The sequence below is a fragment of the Myotis lucifugus genome, unplaced genomic scaffold (genome assembly GCF_000147115.1).
Source record: "Myotis lucifugus unplaced genomic scaffold, Myoluc2.0 scaffold_231, whole genome shotgun sequence".
NCBI classification, from domain to species: Eukaryota; Metazoa; Chordata; class Mammalia; order Chiroptera; family Vespertilionidae; genus Myotis; species Myotis lucifugus.
In genome coordinates this window covers 1,512,575-1,528,749 of record NW_005871279.1, presented here as the reverse complement: position 1 = coordinate 1,528,749, position 16,175 = coordinate 1,512,575, and the positions used below count along the sequence as shown (strand labels likewise).

General features: G+C 36.8%; 1 protein-coding gene across 1 annotated transcript in view; it reads right to left on the bottom strand.

Moving 5' to 3' along the window:
- Positions 1 to 16,175, bottom strand: part of ABI3BP (ABI family member 3 binding protein) — a gene marked incomplete at its 5' end in the record, with an annotated part of 255,936 nt that overhangs the window by 83,062 nt on the left and 156,699 nt on the right. Inside the window, 10 exons of the mRNA XM_023762091.1 lie at positions 2,160 to 2,216; positions 4,503 to 4,559; positions 6,249 to 6,332; positions 7,111 to 7,170; positions 7,854 to 7,937; positions 8,921 to 8,980; positions 10,243 to 10,326; positions 11,133 to 11,192; positions 15,184 to 15,267; positions 15,523 to 15,582. Coding sequence (XP_023617859.1) covers positions 2,160 to 2,216; positions 4,503 to 4,559; positions 6,249 to 6,332; positions 7,111 to 7,170; positions 7,854 to 7,937; positions 8,921 to 8,980; positions 10,243 to 10,326; positions 11,133 to 11,192; positions 15,184 to 15,267; positions 15,523 to 15,582 — 690 coding nt within the window. The remainder of the gene's footprint in view (positions 1 to 2,159; positions 2,217 to 4,502; positions 4,560 to 6,248; positions 6,333 to 7,110; positions 7,171 to 7,853; positions 7,938 to 8,920; positions 8,981 to 10,242; positions 10,327 to 11,132; positions 11,193 to 15,183; positions 15,268 to 15,522; positions 15,583 to 16,175) is intronic.

Genomic DNA, 16,175 nt, shown 5'->3' with positions numbered 1-16,175 from the left:
AAAATAGCAGGATGATGGAGAGCTCATGCAGACTATGCATTATTTAAAGCAGAAACTGGCAAACTATGGCCCTCCTCTGCTTGGCCTGTGAGCTAAGAATGTTTTGTACATTGTTAAAGGATGGAAAATATTTAAAAGAACAGTAATATTTCATAACTTGTAAAAGAGGTATGAAATTCAAATAAAGTTTTATGGGAACAAAGACACATCCACAAACTAAGATAATTCAAGGCATATTTACATATCATTTACATATTGGCTTTGGTTGCCTTCAGGCTAAATTGCAGAATTGAGTAGTTGTGACAGAGACTGAATGGCCTGCAAAGTCTAAAATACTCACTAATTCTTCACATAAGAATTTTTGCTGACCCCTGACCTAAAGCATCCTTCTAGAAAAAGCAAGAGCCTATTTGAAAAGAATCAGGTTATCGTTAATTATTGCATCTGAATCTGAATTCCCACAAGGGCTTTTAAGAGCTTCCTACAGCTGATTTCATAATAGTATCATTAACATAATGCTCAGTATCACCTAACAGTGTTTTGTTCTGTTTCAGTTTAACTGCCCTTTTGGGTACCCTCAGTAGGGGGTGAGACTTTTTATTTTTGCTGTTCCCTCCATTCCATCTACTAATTCAAATCCTAAAGTTATTTCAAAGTCCAACTATGTTTTAACATAGATCCTTGACTCCTTTAAATATTTCCTCTGCATATTTTTACCACTCAATTAAACAAGCTGCTTTTGTATAAGCAAATTGTCTTAATATCTAAAAAAACCCTCTAGAACAGGGTTTTTTTCATAATTATATTATCATCTGTTCAAAAGGTAAAACACACTCTTATTTTGATCTCCATCTCTGTTCAGCTCCCCACCCCACCCCACTCAACTGCTAATATGGTGCCGAGAGCACATAGGCCAAGGAAATGTTTGTTTACATAAACCAAAGAAGCAGCACTTTTTAAAAAGAGATGAATGAAATGGAATAGTAAGAAAATTGAATAAGATACATCCTTTGTCAGAGACAATCCTTATGCAGGGCACATGACGAATTTGGCTACCACATAGGTCTCCCAACCATGAGCCTTCTGGTCAACCCTGCAGTTGTAGACATGCTAACCATTATTTTCACCTTCGTATTTAGAAGGCATAGAGGTGAGAAGTGCAAGTTAGCAAGACACCTATTTGTCACTCCTGGGGCCCGACTGCAATGGGCTGGAAGGACTCTTAAACCAGAAACCATAGATTTTCTTGTTTTTAACGGAGAAGCTTCAGGAAGATGCAAGTTTGAGAGGAGGATTTTTCTCCCCTCCCATTGTTTTAAAAATAAAGAAAGAAGATCTTGATTACTATAGTGTTTGAAGGTCTAGAAACAACCACCAACATTATACATAGGACCTATGTTTTCTAAAACATATTAGTCAGTTTCTTGAGTTTATTTCTGAAGTGCGAAAAAATCCATTATACTAACATAATTTGTTCCTTATCATCACTGAAGGTCCTTTAGAGTCCAATTTAATAGATAAAATTTATTGATTAAAGGAATAAATATTAATATGCATAATTAGAGAAATTTCTACTTAGAGAAATTTCTACATAATCAGAGAAATTTCTACTTAGATTAAGAACAATGCTATACTGTGGTGGAAAATAATGAATAGCCAAATTTATCAAAGTTTGCAGAGCCTGTAACTTATATTTATTAGAATTGGCACTTCCAGGAGGCAACATTTTTTGATAATTTAATACAATAAGGAATCCTCATTCCTTAAAATAGGAAAAGAGTAATGAGAATATCAAACAGACCTTGTAGAAAGTAAAGTTGTTCAGAGAAAGTTCATGCTACTTAGATGACATTGTTTTATAGATTTAAATACCAAATAGAAGGAGAGCAATTTGATCTTCAGACTCTTCACTGAATCATATAATAAAATTTTAAAGGGGGTTTCATACCAGATAGATTTCCTCAACTGGATCCAAGGACATTTGTTAAAAACAATAGGTAACACTGGAATAAAGAATCCTGACTACTTATATGATGAAGTATGAAATGGAATGACAATCAATAGTAGTCTAAGGAAGCAAGAGCAACTCTGGCTGTGACAGTGATGGAATGGGTTTTAATGAGCAAGAATATGTTTAATGAGGTAATAAAAATTGTTACCTAATGTTCCTGGAGCCTCAGAACTATGAATAACATGTTCAAAGTCTGTAGTGGGAACTAACCAAAAGCAACAACATGAAAATGAGAAAGTTTAAACACACATAGAAAGCCTTAATTTTTCCTTCAAAACATTAGTTTCAAATGACAAATAATTTTTTTAAACCTTTGAATGGACAATAAGTAAATAGTTTCTTTTTGAAGTTTTGGTCAAACTGTAGCTAGGAATAATTCATTGCAGAAAGTAGTCACAACTCTTGAACTCAGTTAAACATCTTATTATGGTCAACATGAGGTTTTCCAAGGTGTTTGATTTTCTGACTCTTAATTAATATGAAAGCTTGCTTTGGAAAATCTGTTTGGGATGTGGAAGATGAGATCATTGTGGTGTTTTAGGAACTGAAGGAAGAAATTTTGGATTACTCTAGTGAAGGTGGTTTTGGAAATAAGGCTCTTGATTTTCTAAAATATGTTATATTTCCTTGAAATTTAAGTTATATAACTTTTAAGATTAAAATATTTTCTCCTATTTTGTTAATTTCTTTTAATTACTAAAGAATCTTGAGAGATAAAATACATAAAATTAAGTCAAGGAGTGAAGAGTCTTAACTTCGAAAAAAGGTAAGGACTATAGCCAAACTGTAGGTTGTGTGGTCTTAAATTCACACCAAGAAATTTAAATATGCCAAGGAATCCATGGAACTATACCAATTGTTATGTTTAGTTTAGTCTAGAGAAGATACAGACATTACCCACTGCATTTGAAACTTAGCTATATATGTGAGTACTGTTTAGACAAAAGTACATGAAAAAAATTCAAATAACACAAACATTCTAATCTAGGTCCATGAATAGCTTTTAAAAATAGGTAACTTCTTTTAAGAGTCTGCAATACTTTTTTTTGGTTAATCCTTGCCCGAGGATATCTTTCCATCGAATTTTAGGGAGAGTGGAAGAGAGAGGGAAAGACAGAAAGAAGCATAGATATGAAACACATCAATCGGTTGCCTCCAGCATGAGCCCTGACCAGGGCCTGGGCCAGGGAGAAGCCTGCAACTGAGGTACATGCTCTTGACTGGAATCAAACCTTGGACCCTTTGGTCCACAGGCCAACACTCTATCCACTGAGCAAACCTAGCTAGGGTGAATCTGCAATACTTTTAAGAAGAAGAAAAATAAAGTCAAAAGACAGCAGAGGATGACAAGACAGTCCTTTGAAGCTGATGACAATTTGATTATGATGATGATGGAATAGGTTGACAATGGGCAGAAAAGTTGATAAGAAACACAGAATATCATTATGTAATGTAAGAGTAACAGGTTGAAGGACTGTGGGAAGAACTGGCCAAAAATAATAGAATAAGCCAAAGAAATTTTAAAAATTCTTTTGATGACTAATTTCAGAGGTCAATTTTTAAACTTCAGAACTGAGAGAAAAGAGACACTTGTTCTTTGCAGGTTTGACCAAATGGCCAAGTACCCATTAATCTCCTTAGATATAGCATTGTACTCCACTAAATACTATGGTTAACAAGATGTTTGATTATACGACTCTTGCTAATATGGAAAACTCTCCTGGACAAGATTTTTTTGCACATTTGTATAATATATACTTTTCTAACTCTACTGGGAAAAGCCTTTATCAGTCTACTTGCCCTCTGTACAAGTTGACATAAGTGCCTATTATTTTTGTCTAGTACTTAAATAACCACAGTACAATTATGAGTTCATATGTTTGAAAACATAAGGATCAATGCATATTAAATCGACTGTGCTCATCAAAATTTTAAAGTGGTCCTTGATTCAATAAGTTAAGAAACATTTTTAAACCCTGTCAGAAGAGTCAGTCTACTCTGTCATATAAGCTTGTCATTTAAACTTTCAAGACTTAGCACATTTAAAATCTTAACAATTAACTAAAAATATTATTCATTGAAATAATATATCCACCAGTATAATCACAGAGACACTAATACAATAAAATATAATAAAAAATAATATGAGCAAAGAAATGTGGTATTTCCAGAATTGATGTGACATAAGCAGTGTAAGTAAGGAATGGATGGAAATTCATGCTTGAAATGAAGCTGGAAAGAGAAATGCACATGATCATGTGACACAATGTTGAGAAGTTACATGGCAGTTTGATGTCCTGAAATTAGTTTACGCACAGTTCTCATAAATCCAACAGATAGCTTGACATAGAGCTTAGCATAATTTCAAGATGAAGACTAATGGATTAACAACAGATGTTGAGATGGTTTTAAGATGAAGGAGAACCTGTTACTACAATGGTATGACAATGAGTAGGAAAAGCACTATTTGAAGGACACACATTCTCATTACCTATGATTTCTGGAGCTTCAGTTCTAGGAGTACCAGGCTCAAGATCTGTAATAGGAACTAATCAAAAAGCAATGAAATAAACACTTGTGAAAGTCAGCAAATTAAATCTTACACATATAATACTGCTTTAAGAGGTGTACAGCAGTTTTAAATGTTTTTCTAAAATTAAATACTTGTTATTTAAAGGCTCAGCCACCCTATAGCCAGGTAAATGTTCTTTTATGAGATAGTCAGTCATAGCCTAACACAAATCTAGTAAGTATCTCAAAAAGTCAACATGATACTTGTAAGTACCTAATTCTAACTATTGCTCTTAGAAACTTGTTTAAACATTTTATTAAATACTGGAGGCCTGGTGCACGGATTCATGCACTGGTGGGGTCCCTTGGCCGGGCCTGTGCCCTCTCATAATCCGGGACCCCTCGGATGCTGATTTTGGCCTAATCTGGGCAGGCCAGGCTGAGGGACCCCACTGGTGCACGAATCTGTGCACCAGGCCTCTAGTATGCATATAAGATCTTTGGTTAATCTCTTCCCGCCCTCCCCCTCTCCCCTTTCCTCTGAGATTTATCAGTCTATTCCATGTTTTCATGCCTGTGTGTTGAGCATCTGCCCCCGGTGGTCAGTGAGTTGAGTGTCTGCCCCTTGATGGTTGAATGGTCAAATGGTTGAATGGTTGCTTAGGCTTTTATATATATAGATATATTTAGGTAACTATTCTGGCACTTGTTGGTATATCTGTGGAAGCTTTAAGAAAATAGCAGGTTTTAAGAATCATATAATAAATAGCATTTATGTTTGAAAGAAGAATAAAGAATAAAGCAAAGTGAACCATGTTCATCTCATTGAAAACTCAAATTTGGAAATAGGCTCAAACTTAGTTTAGGCACCCAACAAATCAGGATAAGGCACATTCACTCAGTGTGTGGTGCCCAATGGAGCACATCTCTGATCACAAAAATGTGGTATCCTATGATACTTGTAGGGTCAGATCCAAACTTCTGAGTCATAACTTCAAGGATTTTTCTTTTACTACTCTTGTGGACCCTTCCAAACACAGCACTATCATCACCATTTAGAAGCAGGGCCCCCTTTTTCCAGAAGCCCATGCCTCTGGTTGGCCTCTGTACCCCCTTTATTCTGCCTGTTCATTTTCATGATTTTAAGACCCAACTTGTTTCTAATTCCTTACTCCTGTCCTTCACAGGCTTCTCTCCTTCTCTGCAGATGTTCAGAGCCTCCGCAGAAAGATCAAGCTAGATTTGCACAGACACACTGCCTTGGTTCAATCTTTGAATGTTTCATATTGGGGTAGGTTTTGACTTTGACTATGCCACGGACAAGAAATAAAAACAAGCTGCCTACTTTTGTGATATCCTCACAGCTGTTGATGTGACTCTAGAGGGATGAAAGGCACTTAATGTTTGGTTCTTCAATTAAAAATGCTTGGTTCTATTTAAGATATTTTGTCTTTAATAGAAGAATATAATGTAATAAGAAAAAGTAAATAAAATATCTATTAAAAGAGAAAATATTTATGCAGGAAGAACGAGGAATTCAGCTGCCACACAGCTCTCCCCCAACCATGATTTCCTTTACTAACTCAACAGTGGGAGCAGCAGCAGATCACCTTGTGCCTTCACCCACAGAAGGCTCACATGGGCTATCACTCCCACCCATGGACATCAATCCTAGGCTCCCCAAAGCTGCTAGGACTCAGTCCTTTAACCAGAAACCCACATTTACCCAGTTTGGTTTGAGGTGCCTCAGTAGTTGGTGTGGTTTTAGGTTTAGGACGTGGACGACGGGTCCGTTTTGATGGCTTAGGAGCTGAAGAAAGAAAACCTTCAGTTACTATGGAGTCTGTAGTTCAGAAGTTATGGTTAGCATGATGCGTGGCTCTCAATTTCCTAAAACTTATTAGATTTTCTCATACTTTAGGAAACGTTTCTTTTTAACTTTTTAATTTAAAATTTTCACCCTTATTATAATAATAGTATTTAGTCTTTTAAAATTGGAAATTCATTGGAAACAAGTCATATATAAAATTAAGTTATTAACTCAAGAAGTGAAGAATCATTTTTATGACTCTTCTGCTGAATAAAAAGGTAAGAATCACTGCTAAAATATTATTGTGGTGGTGATACCCAAATACAAACTTTGACATTTTACTAAATAAGACCAGTAATCAACAAAAATGTCTATCAAAGAACAAATATCACATAGTTTTTTAAAAAGTAGATCTTTAGATCCACAAAGAAACTCCTGGACACCATAATAGTTGTTAGATTCAAAATAATTGATTTTAAACCAGCTTTAACAAAACATTGGTGAAAAAAACACACAAAATGATAAAACAATTTCAGATGGTTATATGCATAACAGATGACTTGAGTTAGGTTCATGCATGGCTCTCTGAGAAACAAGGTATAACTTGTTTTAAGAATCGAAATCTTCAATACGTTTAAGATGAAGAATATAAAAGAGTGACAAGAAAGAATGCCAATGCAGCTTTAAGAAACAAAAGAACCTGTAGCTACCACGTTGTTGAAATGAGCCTGACAATGGGAAGGAAAAGCATTGAGGGAGGATCACAATGTGTTATTACCTTGTGTTGTCACCCAAGCCTCAGTGCTGAACGTTACTGGTTCAAAGTCTGCAGTAGAAACTGACCAAAAGTATTAAAAGTAAACCAAATGATTGTCTTAAATGAAAGAAAATGCAACATTTGATTCAAAATGAATCTTACTAGTATAATATAGTTTCTAGAACTATATAGCATCTTCTAAAAACTGTTAAATATTTTTGTTAAATTTGGTTATACCAAGTCAGGTACTTATTTTCTTATTCCCCCTTCTTTGATTATCTAACTAATAAGCCAAAGTGGGATGTGTGGGTATTGCTAAGACCTTATCTTTGGAAAGACACTGAGGCCTCCTCATGATGAATCAAAGAGTGCATCCCTCTATTCTAAGCAAAGAAAGAGCATGCCTTCATGTGCAAAGAAGAGTTTTCTGTCTACTGAGTCAAATCTCAACGGCTCCATCAGGTGCCTAAGGAACACCACCATGAAAGTCTATGGACCGATCTAGATCCAGAAAATCTTTGACTACCACCCTGAAGTCAGGCATCCTCTATACTAGTATTGTGGTTAGACTTTTTCTTTTGGTTAGTCTCTATTTTTACCCACTCTTTCTGATTTTATTCCTCCCCATCTTCCTACTCATCCACTTATTATGGTGATTTCAAGGCTCCACTCTCTCTTAATCTGCTTTTCCCTGCTCCAAATATTACTCCTGAGATCCTGCTCAATTAGGCTGCTGGGACTCTAAACCAGGAATACGTGTTTACCTGGTTTGGACTCAGGTGTTTCAGGACCTGGTGTGGTTTTTGGTCTGTGACATGGACGACCCTTCCGCTGTGATGGTTTGGAAACTGAAGGAAGAAATTCTTGGGTTACTACATAACTACATTATCTATGGTTCTGGATGCTATTAGAGGTCAAAACATGGCTCTAGATTTTCCACAACTTGTTAGATATTTGCCTTTTTACTTTGAGATTTTTGTCATATATACTCCTCTTATATCTTCTTTCATCATAGAAGATTATTTGAAAACAAAAATACTTTTAAATTAAATAAGTAAAGATTAGTAATTATAATCAAAGTCACACAAGACAGCTTGATTGGGCAACAAAAATGTTAAGAACTGTCCCTAAATTTTAATGGATAATAAAGGTCATACTAAGTCTGAGATTTATAATTTAATCTTTCAATTTTGGGCACATGTTTACATAACTATTAAAATAAGGACATAGTATTCCCTAAATAGAAACAAAACAACTAAATTCTATGCAAATAGAAAAAAAAGTTAGAAATGTAGACATGCAATAATGGGTCCTCTTGGCCCTATGATGGCTGTTAATGGCTTTCTCTGTTTCAAGTAGGTTACATGGCAAATAAATGTTCTAATGTGGTCATGTATGACTGGTTCTATTAAAAACAACAGGTAATTCGTTTTAACAGTTTTCATAAATTTGCTTAATCTCTTCATCCTTCTAGAAAAACTTATGGACACAGACAAACAGTATGGTGATTCCCAGAAGGAGGGAGATGGGTGGGGGCAGGTAAAAGAGGGTAAAGGAGGGATAAATGGTGGAAGGAGACTTGATTTGGGGTGGTGAACACACATTACAATGTACAGAAGATGTAGTGTAGAATTGTATACCTGAAATCTATATAATTTTATTAACCAATGTCACCCCAATAAATTCAATTAAAAACAGTTTTCATAATTTTAAGAAGAGAATGTAAATGAATGACCAGGAAGGATGACACTATTATCACATGAAGCAAGATGAAACTCTGGATTTTACAGTAATCAGGAAAAGTCTTATTGAAAACACAGGGTATCATTACCAAATGTTGTTCCTGTGGCCTCTGGTCTAAAAGTGACAGGTTCCAGGACTGTAGCAGGAACTGACCAAAAACACAGTTAACCAAAGAGATTTTAAAATATGTGAAAAGTTAGAACATTCACATCCAAACAATCTTACTTGTATATAATACTTTTATAGAAACAAAGAAAAAAATAACTGAGAAAAAGAGTAGATGTTTGTTCTTTGAAAATTTGGACAAATTATATTCACAGCCGGATTTAGGATTAGCCTTTGAACTAGCTTAGTATCTTAAAGAAGTCAATATGAAATTCTCCTGGTTAAAGGAAACTCTACATGTATTTTATAATATACACGCAGAAAAGAAACTGTCTATTAAAAAATCTGATCAACTTGTACTTCTATGGAAGCTGAACATGAATACTCACAATGTTTAAGTCAACATGGATAAATAAGTAGTTTGTAAGTTTGAAACAGATATAAAAATTAATCATTGAAGTGGACTATGTTGATCTTGCCAAGAACTCATCTATGGAAAGAATCTGAGTCCGCTGTCCAAGTCATGGTACATAAGAGAGTAGAATAAAGATAGTCACTCAGTCTGTAATACTCAGCCAGATGGCCTAAGCCCAGAAAAATAAAAAAATAAAAGTTGAGACAGTTGATGTCTCTGTATAAAGTCTAAGCTCCTGATTCAGGTCCTCAAAATCCTCTTTCAACTCTGTCTAGAATATGGACCCTTCCAAAGGCAGGGTCAGCAACAGCCATGTTTTGATTATTTTGAAGTAGGAGAGTCTGCTTCAGGCAGACTGGATCACCCTCAGGGCCCAACCCCTACCCTACCTATATGTCCAGTCCTTTTTTTGGTTCACGTTTCCCTCCATTCATTCAAATCCTGTAGTGGGCTCAAGGTCCAATTCACCTTGATCTTTTCTTTTGTAAGATCAATATTTAGTGTTTGTATCATGCAAACATGTACTCAACTTTACTGTTTTAGAAGTAAAATAGGTCTCCTACAGCTGACAAATCACCCACAATTGCCAATATTAGTCCAGGTATATGAAAGGGGCCTACAATTTGTTTAGTTACTTGAACTGAATATACTGGCTTGCTAAAGAAGTTTAAGATTTGAATAAAATTTGATAGAAATATACTAAATGCATATCAAAGAATATTTTCACATGTTATCTCACATAGTCATATTCTCCTTGACACCTGGGAAGAGGAGACATTATTGACTCTGCCTCATGACCTCACACTTAGAGAAAGGGAGAGCTTGGCACTGCTTTGCATCCTCATTAGGCTACTAGGGCTCATCATTAAATCAAAGAGTCACACATTTACCAGGTTTGGTCTGAGGTACTTGAGGGCTCAGTGTAGTTTTAGGTCTGAGATGTGGACGATGGGGTCTTTTTGATGCTTTGGTAGCTGAAGAAAGAAAAGCCTTGTGTTACTCTAGGTCTGATGGCTTTTGACATGAAGGGGAGGTTTTTTCCAAAACCTGTTAGATTTCCTAAATTTCCTGGAAATTGTCTATAGTTTAAAATTTTTACTAATTTTATAACAATGTGTCTTCTTATTGTCATTGAGGGAACTTTGGGGGCACCTCATCACTCATTCAAGTCATGAAAATAATGAGACACTCAGAGCATTTTCTCACTGGGAAAAAATGATTGAGAAGGAGTGCTCAACTATGACGCAAGAGGAGGGGAAGTTAGGGTCATACTAAGGAAGAGGCATGCAATTTAAAATTTCAGATTTGGGCAATTCCTTATTTGTCAAATTAGTAACAAAATACATCAGTACTTAAAGTACCAAGAAAGAAACAAAAATAACATGCAAATAGTTAAAAAAATCTAGAAACTTGGATGCCCAAGGGAACATTGGAGTAGCTGTTATTGAAAATCAGCCTAGTTAAGAAATAGATCCACATTTGTTTTAAACTCAGCTTTAACACAGAACGCGTTTCAGAGAAGCACAAGATAACATGACAGTTTCAAATGCACCACATGACAGGTTCATGCTTTGGACTAAGGTCATGCCTGCTCTCGTAAAAACAACAGGAAACTTGTTTTTAAGAGGCTTCAGCATTCTTCAGATGAAGGAAGTGCTTGAATGGCAATGGAGGAGGATGGAGGCTGTCTCGTGAACAAGGAAAAGCTGTTATGGGAATGGAGAATGAGTTGACTGTACGATGAACAGCAAAAGCACTAGGCGAATGGCAGAGTCATTACCTAATGTTGTCCCAGAGGTCTCAGTTGTAAAAGTAACGGGTCCGAGGTCTGTAATAGGAACTGAAGTAATAGAAATAAAGAAGGTATCAAGAGCTACATTACTTCAAAATGAATTTGCCAGTATCCTATCACCTTTAGAATAATTTTATTTTATTTATTTATTTTTTAAAATATATTTTATTGATTTTTTACAGAGAGGAAGGGAGAGAGATAGAGAGTTAGAAACATCGATGAGAGAGAAACATCGATCAGCTGCCTCCTGCACATCTCCCACTGGGGATGTGCCCGCAACCAAGGTACATGCCCTTGACCAGATTCGAACCTGGGACCTTTCAGTCCACAAGCCGACGCTCTATCCACTGAGCCAAACCGGTTCCGGCACCTTTAGAATAATTTTAAAAAAATTTCTGGTAGTAATGGACTGAATTATGTCTTCTTAAGAGTCACATGAAGCCTTAACTCCCAGTGTAACTGTATTTGGAGCCGGGGCCTTTAAAGAAGCAATTAATGGTCATTGATGGGTGAGACCCCAACCCAATAGGACTAAAGTACTTATAGGAAGAGGGAGAGAGATGAAGAACTTTTGTGCAAGGACAAAGGGAGAGAAAAGACATAGCAAGATGGTGGTCATCTGCAAGCCAAGGGGAGAGACTTTAGGAGAAATCAAACTTGCTGACACCTTGATCTTAGAATTCTAAGCTGCAGAGTCATAAGAAGTAGATTTCTGTTGTTTAAGCCGCCCAGTCTGTAGTATTTTGCTATGGTGCTTTAGCAAACTAATACAAAGAGAAATCACTTTCTTTATCCTGATTTGGCCAAACTATAGTTCTCAACATTTTTATCTCATGAGATAGTCATCACTTTTGGTCACTGTTTAGCACCCGTTCACTCTCATAGAGGCACAACTCAATTCAGTGTGGAAAGAAGAGATTTCTAATCCCCATGTGAACAATATCAGCCTCCTTCAACTTTCACGGTGTCATCCAAATGCAGAATCACCAACAAAAATACTCTGACTGATAGAAGAAGCGAGATCTCCTCCCCCTCTGTTTGCCTCTACACATATCCTATTCTTTTCATCTTTGTTCACTCTCACCTTTCCATTTGTATAAATTCTGATGTGACATCAAGGTCCAAACTCTATTCCTACTCTACAGAAGCCCAAATAGATTTTCATTTCTTCAAGACTTTATATGATGCATCTAACACTTTATGTATCCAAGAAAAATCTTGAATTTGTACAAACACCCTGCCTTCTTCTCATTCTCTAGGCTTTTCATGCAGGAAAAGTTTTTCTGCTCAATTAGCCTGCAGACTGAGAAGTAAAACATGTCTCTAATACTCAGACTTTGAGGGAAGATTATGTCTCTTCCAAACATAAACTCTTCCAACCCTGAAGGAGGAAGGACTCTTCATGATTCCCTCTCTAGATGGTATCTGAGTTTACATTCTTGATCAGTGACTTTAAACCAAGGACTCTGCTTTTATCTGGTATAGTTTCAAGTGCATCTGGACATGGAGTGGTCTTAAGTTTGTATTGTGAATGACATGTCCATTGGGATGTTTTGGGATGTGAAAAAAATATAAAGTTCAGTTACTTTAAAGTTTATGGTTCTGCAAATTATAGGGTTGTAAAAAAAATCTTGAAGTTTTCCGAATCTTGATAGATTTTCTTGAGTTTCAGGAAATGGATCTTTCTAGCATAAAAAAATTCTCCTACTATGTTACTGTGTCTTCTTTTGTTACTGAAGATGGGTGTGTGTGTGTGTGTGTGTGTGTGTGTGTGTACACAAAATTAACATAAAAATGAAGTTATTAATTCAGGGAGTCAGATTGGTATTTTTCACATTATCCTAGAGTTCCCTGACTACATTTAAAATTTTAAGAATTATTTCTTTTTAAAAAATATATATTTTTATTGGTTTCAGAGAGGAAGGGTGAGAGAGATAGAAACATCAATAATGAGAGAGAATTATTGATTGGCTGCCTCCTGCACGCCCCTTACAGGGGCTTGAGCCCACAACCCAGGCATGTGCCCTTGACCAGAATAGAACCCAGGACTCTTCAGTCTGTAGGCCGATGCTCTATCCACTGAGCAAAACCAGCTAGGTCAAAAATCATTTCTAAACTATGGTGGAGAGTAAGGGAGAGTCAGATTAACCATAAGGATGGAGCTTGCCATTTAAACTTATCAACCTTGATCATATTATCTGTTAGACAATCCACTAAAAACACACTACCCAAATGTTAACAAAACAACAACAGCAACAATAATAAAAAAAAACCCAGGCAGATAAAAAGGTATATGTACAAAGAATGTATAAAGAAACTTTCCTATTCCTTGTTAGCATAGACCAAGACCAGGCATTTATGTAATTTACCTTAACAAAGCACTCTGGTTAATCTAAAAACATAAGGTGGCATGAAAAAATGTTAAAGAACTGTACAGGACAAGAAGCTATCCCAAACTAGATCTAGGCATGGCTCTCTTAAGAACAAGAGGTAATTTGTTCAGCTCATAAGTTGAAGAATTTAGTTGAATGGAAACAAAGTGGAACAGGTTTGACAATGAGCAAAGCAAGCACTTGCTGAAGGTCAAAAAGTGGCATTACCAAATGCTGTCCCTGGAGCCTCTTTTAAAGGGGTAAATGGTTCCAGGACTAGAGTAGGAGCTGACCAAAAAGAATAACAATAAAACGATGAAATGGTAAACATTTATATCATCTCAGAACATTCACTTCAAAAAGAATTGTACCAAAGCAATCATGTGTCTAGAGTACCAAGCAAACACTACCAACCCTCTGAGCGGAGGGGTATGGCATCTCTGCACTCAGGTACCAATGTACCACTTTGAGACCATCTTTGTACTCAGATAACTATCCCTATGAAGTGCCCCTGAAGATTCTCACTCACTTTGGTAATCCTAGTCTAAGTAATGCACCAAAGTAGACCATACCTATCATGCTGAAAACTCATCTTTGAAAGATACCACCAGGATACTTAAAGAGCAGCGTAAGGGGCACCCATTCAGTCTGAGGTAGCAGGGTATCTATCTGTCTGTCCAGTGCTTAGGGAAAGCTCGACCACACATGGATACTGATGATTCTTATGAAATCCAAACTCCCAAAGCCAACATTCAAAATCCCTTTTCAACTGGCCCAATTGGGCTCATTTATCTGCTGTAATCTCAATGAAATGCTCCAATCAACACTTAGAAGCCGTTGCCTCCTCTCACTGGCTTCTACACATGTCCTTCCTTTCTGTACTTCTTCATCCCCTTCCTCCCAAAACTATGCCTCCTACACCAAATCTTGTCCATGGCTTGTTTTCAAACAGCCCATGAGAGCAAAAAATTATTTTTTTCCCTATTTTAAGTTGTAAGAAAAAAGGGAGAAAAGAAAAATAGGCAACAAAGACTATATAACACCCAAAGCCCCCAAGTATTTACTATCTAGTTCTTTGAAAAAAAATGTTTGCTAACTCTGGCCCTAGATCCTTACTATGACTTTTTAAAAGTTTTGTTTTTATTCATTTTGTTTTTATTTTAAAGAGAGAGGGAGGGTGAGGGATAGAGAGATAGAAAAATACATGAGAGAGAAATGTCATTGATTAGATGCCTCCTGCACACCCCTGGGGATCGAGCCCCCAACCCAGGGATGTGCTCCAACTAACCAGTGACCTCTTAGTTTCCTGGTTGATGCTCATCCACTGACCCACACTGGCCGGGTGATGCTTACTATGATTTACACAACCTTTATAGTTACCAAGAAATAATTTCCTATTTGTCCAAACATATGTTGTTTTGTAGTTGTTTCACTCCATAATACAAGTTCAATATTTAAAGGGTGAGTAGAATCAAATTAGAAGTCAAATAGAAGATTCAGATTCACAATGTACAGGGAATTTGGCTACCACCTAAGACCTCTCCAACCGTGTTCTCAAGCCTACTGTGGAGTGGAAGCAGCGGATGACCCTGCCTTGTCCCTTCCCTTTCTCTGGACTCCACAGGGATGGGCTGCCAGGACTCCTTATCCAGGATCTGTGCATTTACCTAGTTCGGTCTGAGGAGCTTCAGGACTCGGTGTGGTTTTAGGTTTGGGACGTGGATGCTGAGTTTGTTCAGGCACTTTGGGAGCTAAAGGAAGAAAATCTCTGGTTAATAGAGTGTTTTCATTCCAGAAGCTGAGAATAGGATTATGCTTGTTATACTTGGCCTTCTTAAAACAAATGAGTTGTTTTAATACTCTTCAGTGTATTAAGAAGTAATTGAATGACAATGGAGGATGACACAGAAGTCCTGTGAAGACGGAAGATCCATGGTTGTGAGGGTGATGAAATGGATTGAAATGAGCAGGAAAAGCAAATGCTGGTGAACATAATGTGTCATTACCTAGTATTGTTCCAGGAGCCTCGGTTCTAGGAATAACTGGTTCAAAGATTGTGGCAGGAACTGATCAAAAACAATAAAAGGAACCAAAGAGATTTTTTGTGAATTCATGAGATGTCAGAAAATTCATCTTGCCAGTAAAAAAAAATGCTTCTAAGGGAGAGGGGAGGGGGAGGGACAAGATGGATTACACAAAGCTTTAACACCAAGAGGTAGGAACTATGGGGGTGGGAGATGGAGTGGGGTGGGGAGCAGGGGTTCACCCTAGTCTATCTACCACACATACAACAGAGAGCCTAAAGGAAGCTGAGACTATACTTACTAAGAGACTAATCCTTAGTGGAAACTGGCATTTAACATCATTAAGATGAGGAACAACCTCTCAGTTTGTTGTATCATATTAAGCTAGGCATCTTCAGTTCTAAAAAAGCCCACTGGATCAAATGTAAGCTCTTGAGTAGACATCCCAGACTCCCCTTTATTTATAATTTATATATATATATATATAATTGATTTCAGAGAGGAAGGATGTACTAGTAAAATTGATTTCAGAGAGGAAGGGAGAGGAAGAGGGAGATAGAAACATCAATGATGAGGAGAATCATTGATTGGCTGCCTCCTTCATGCCCCTACTGGGGATAGAGCCCACAACCTGG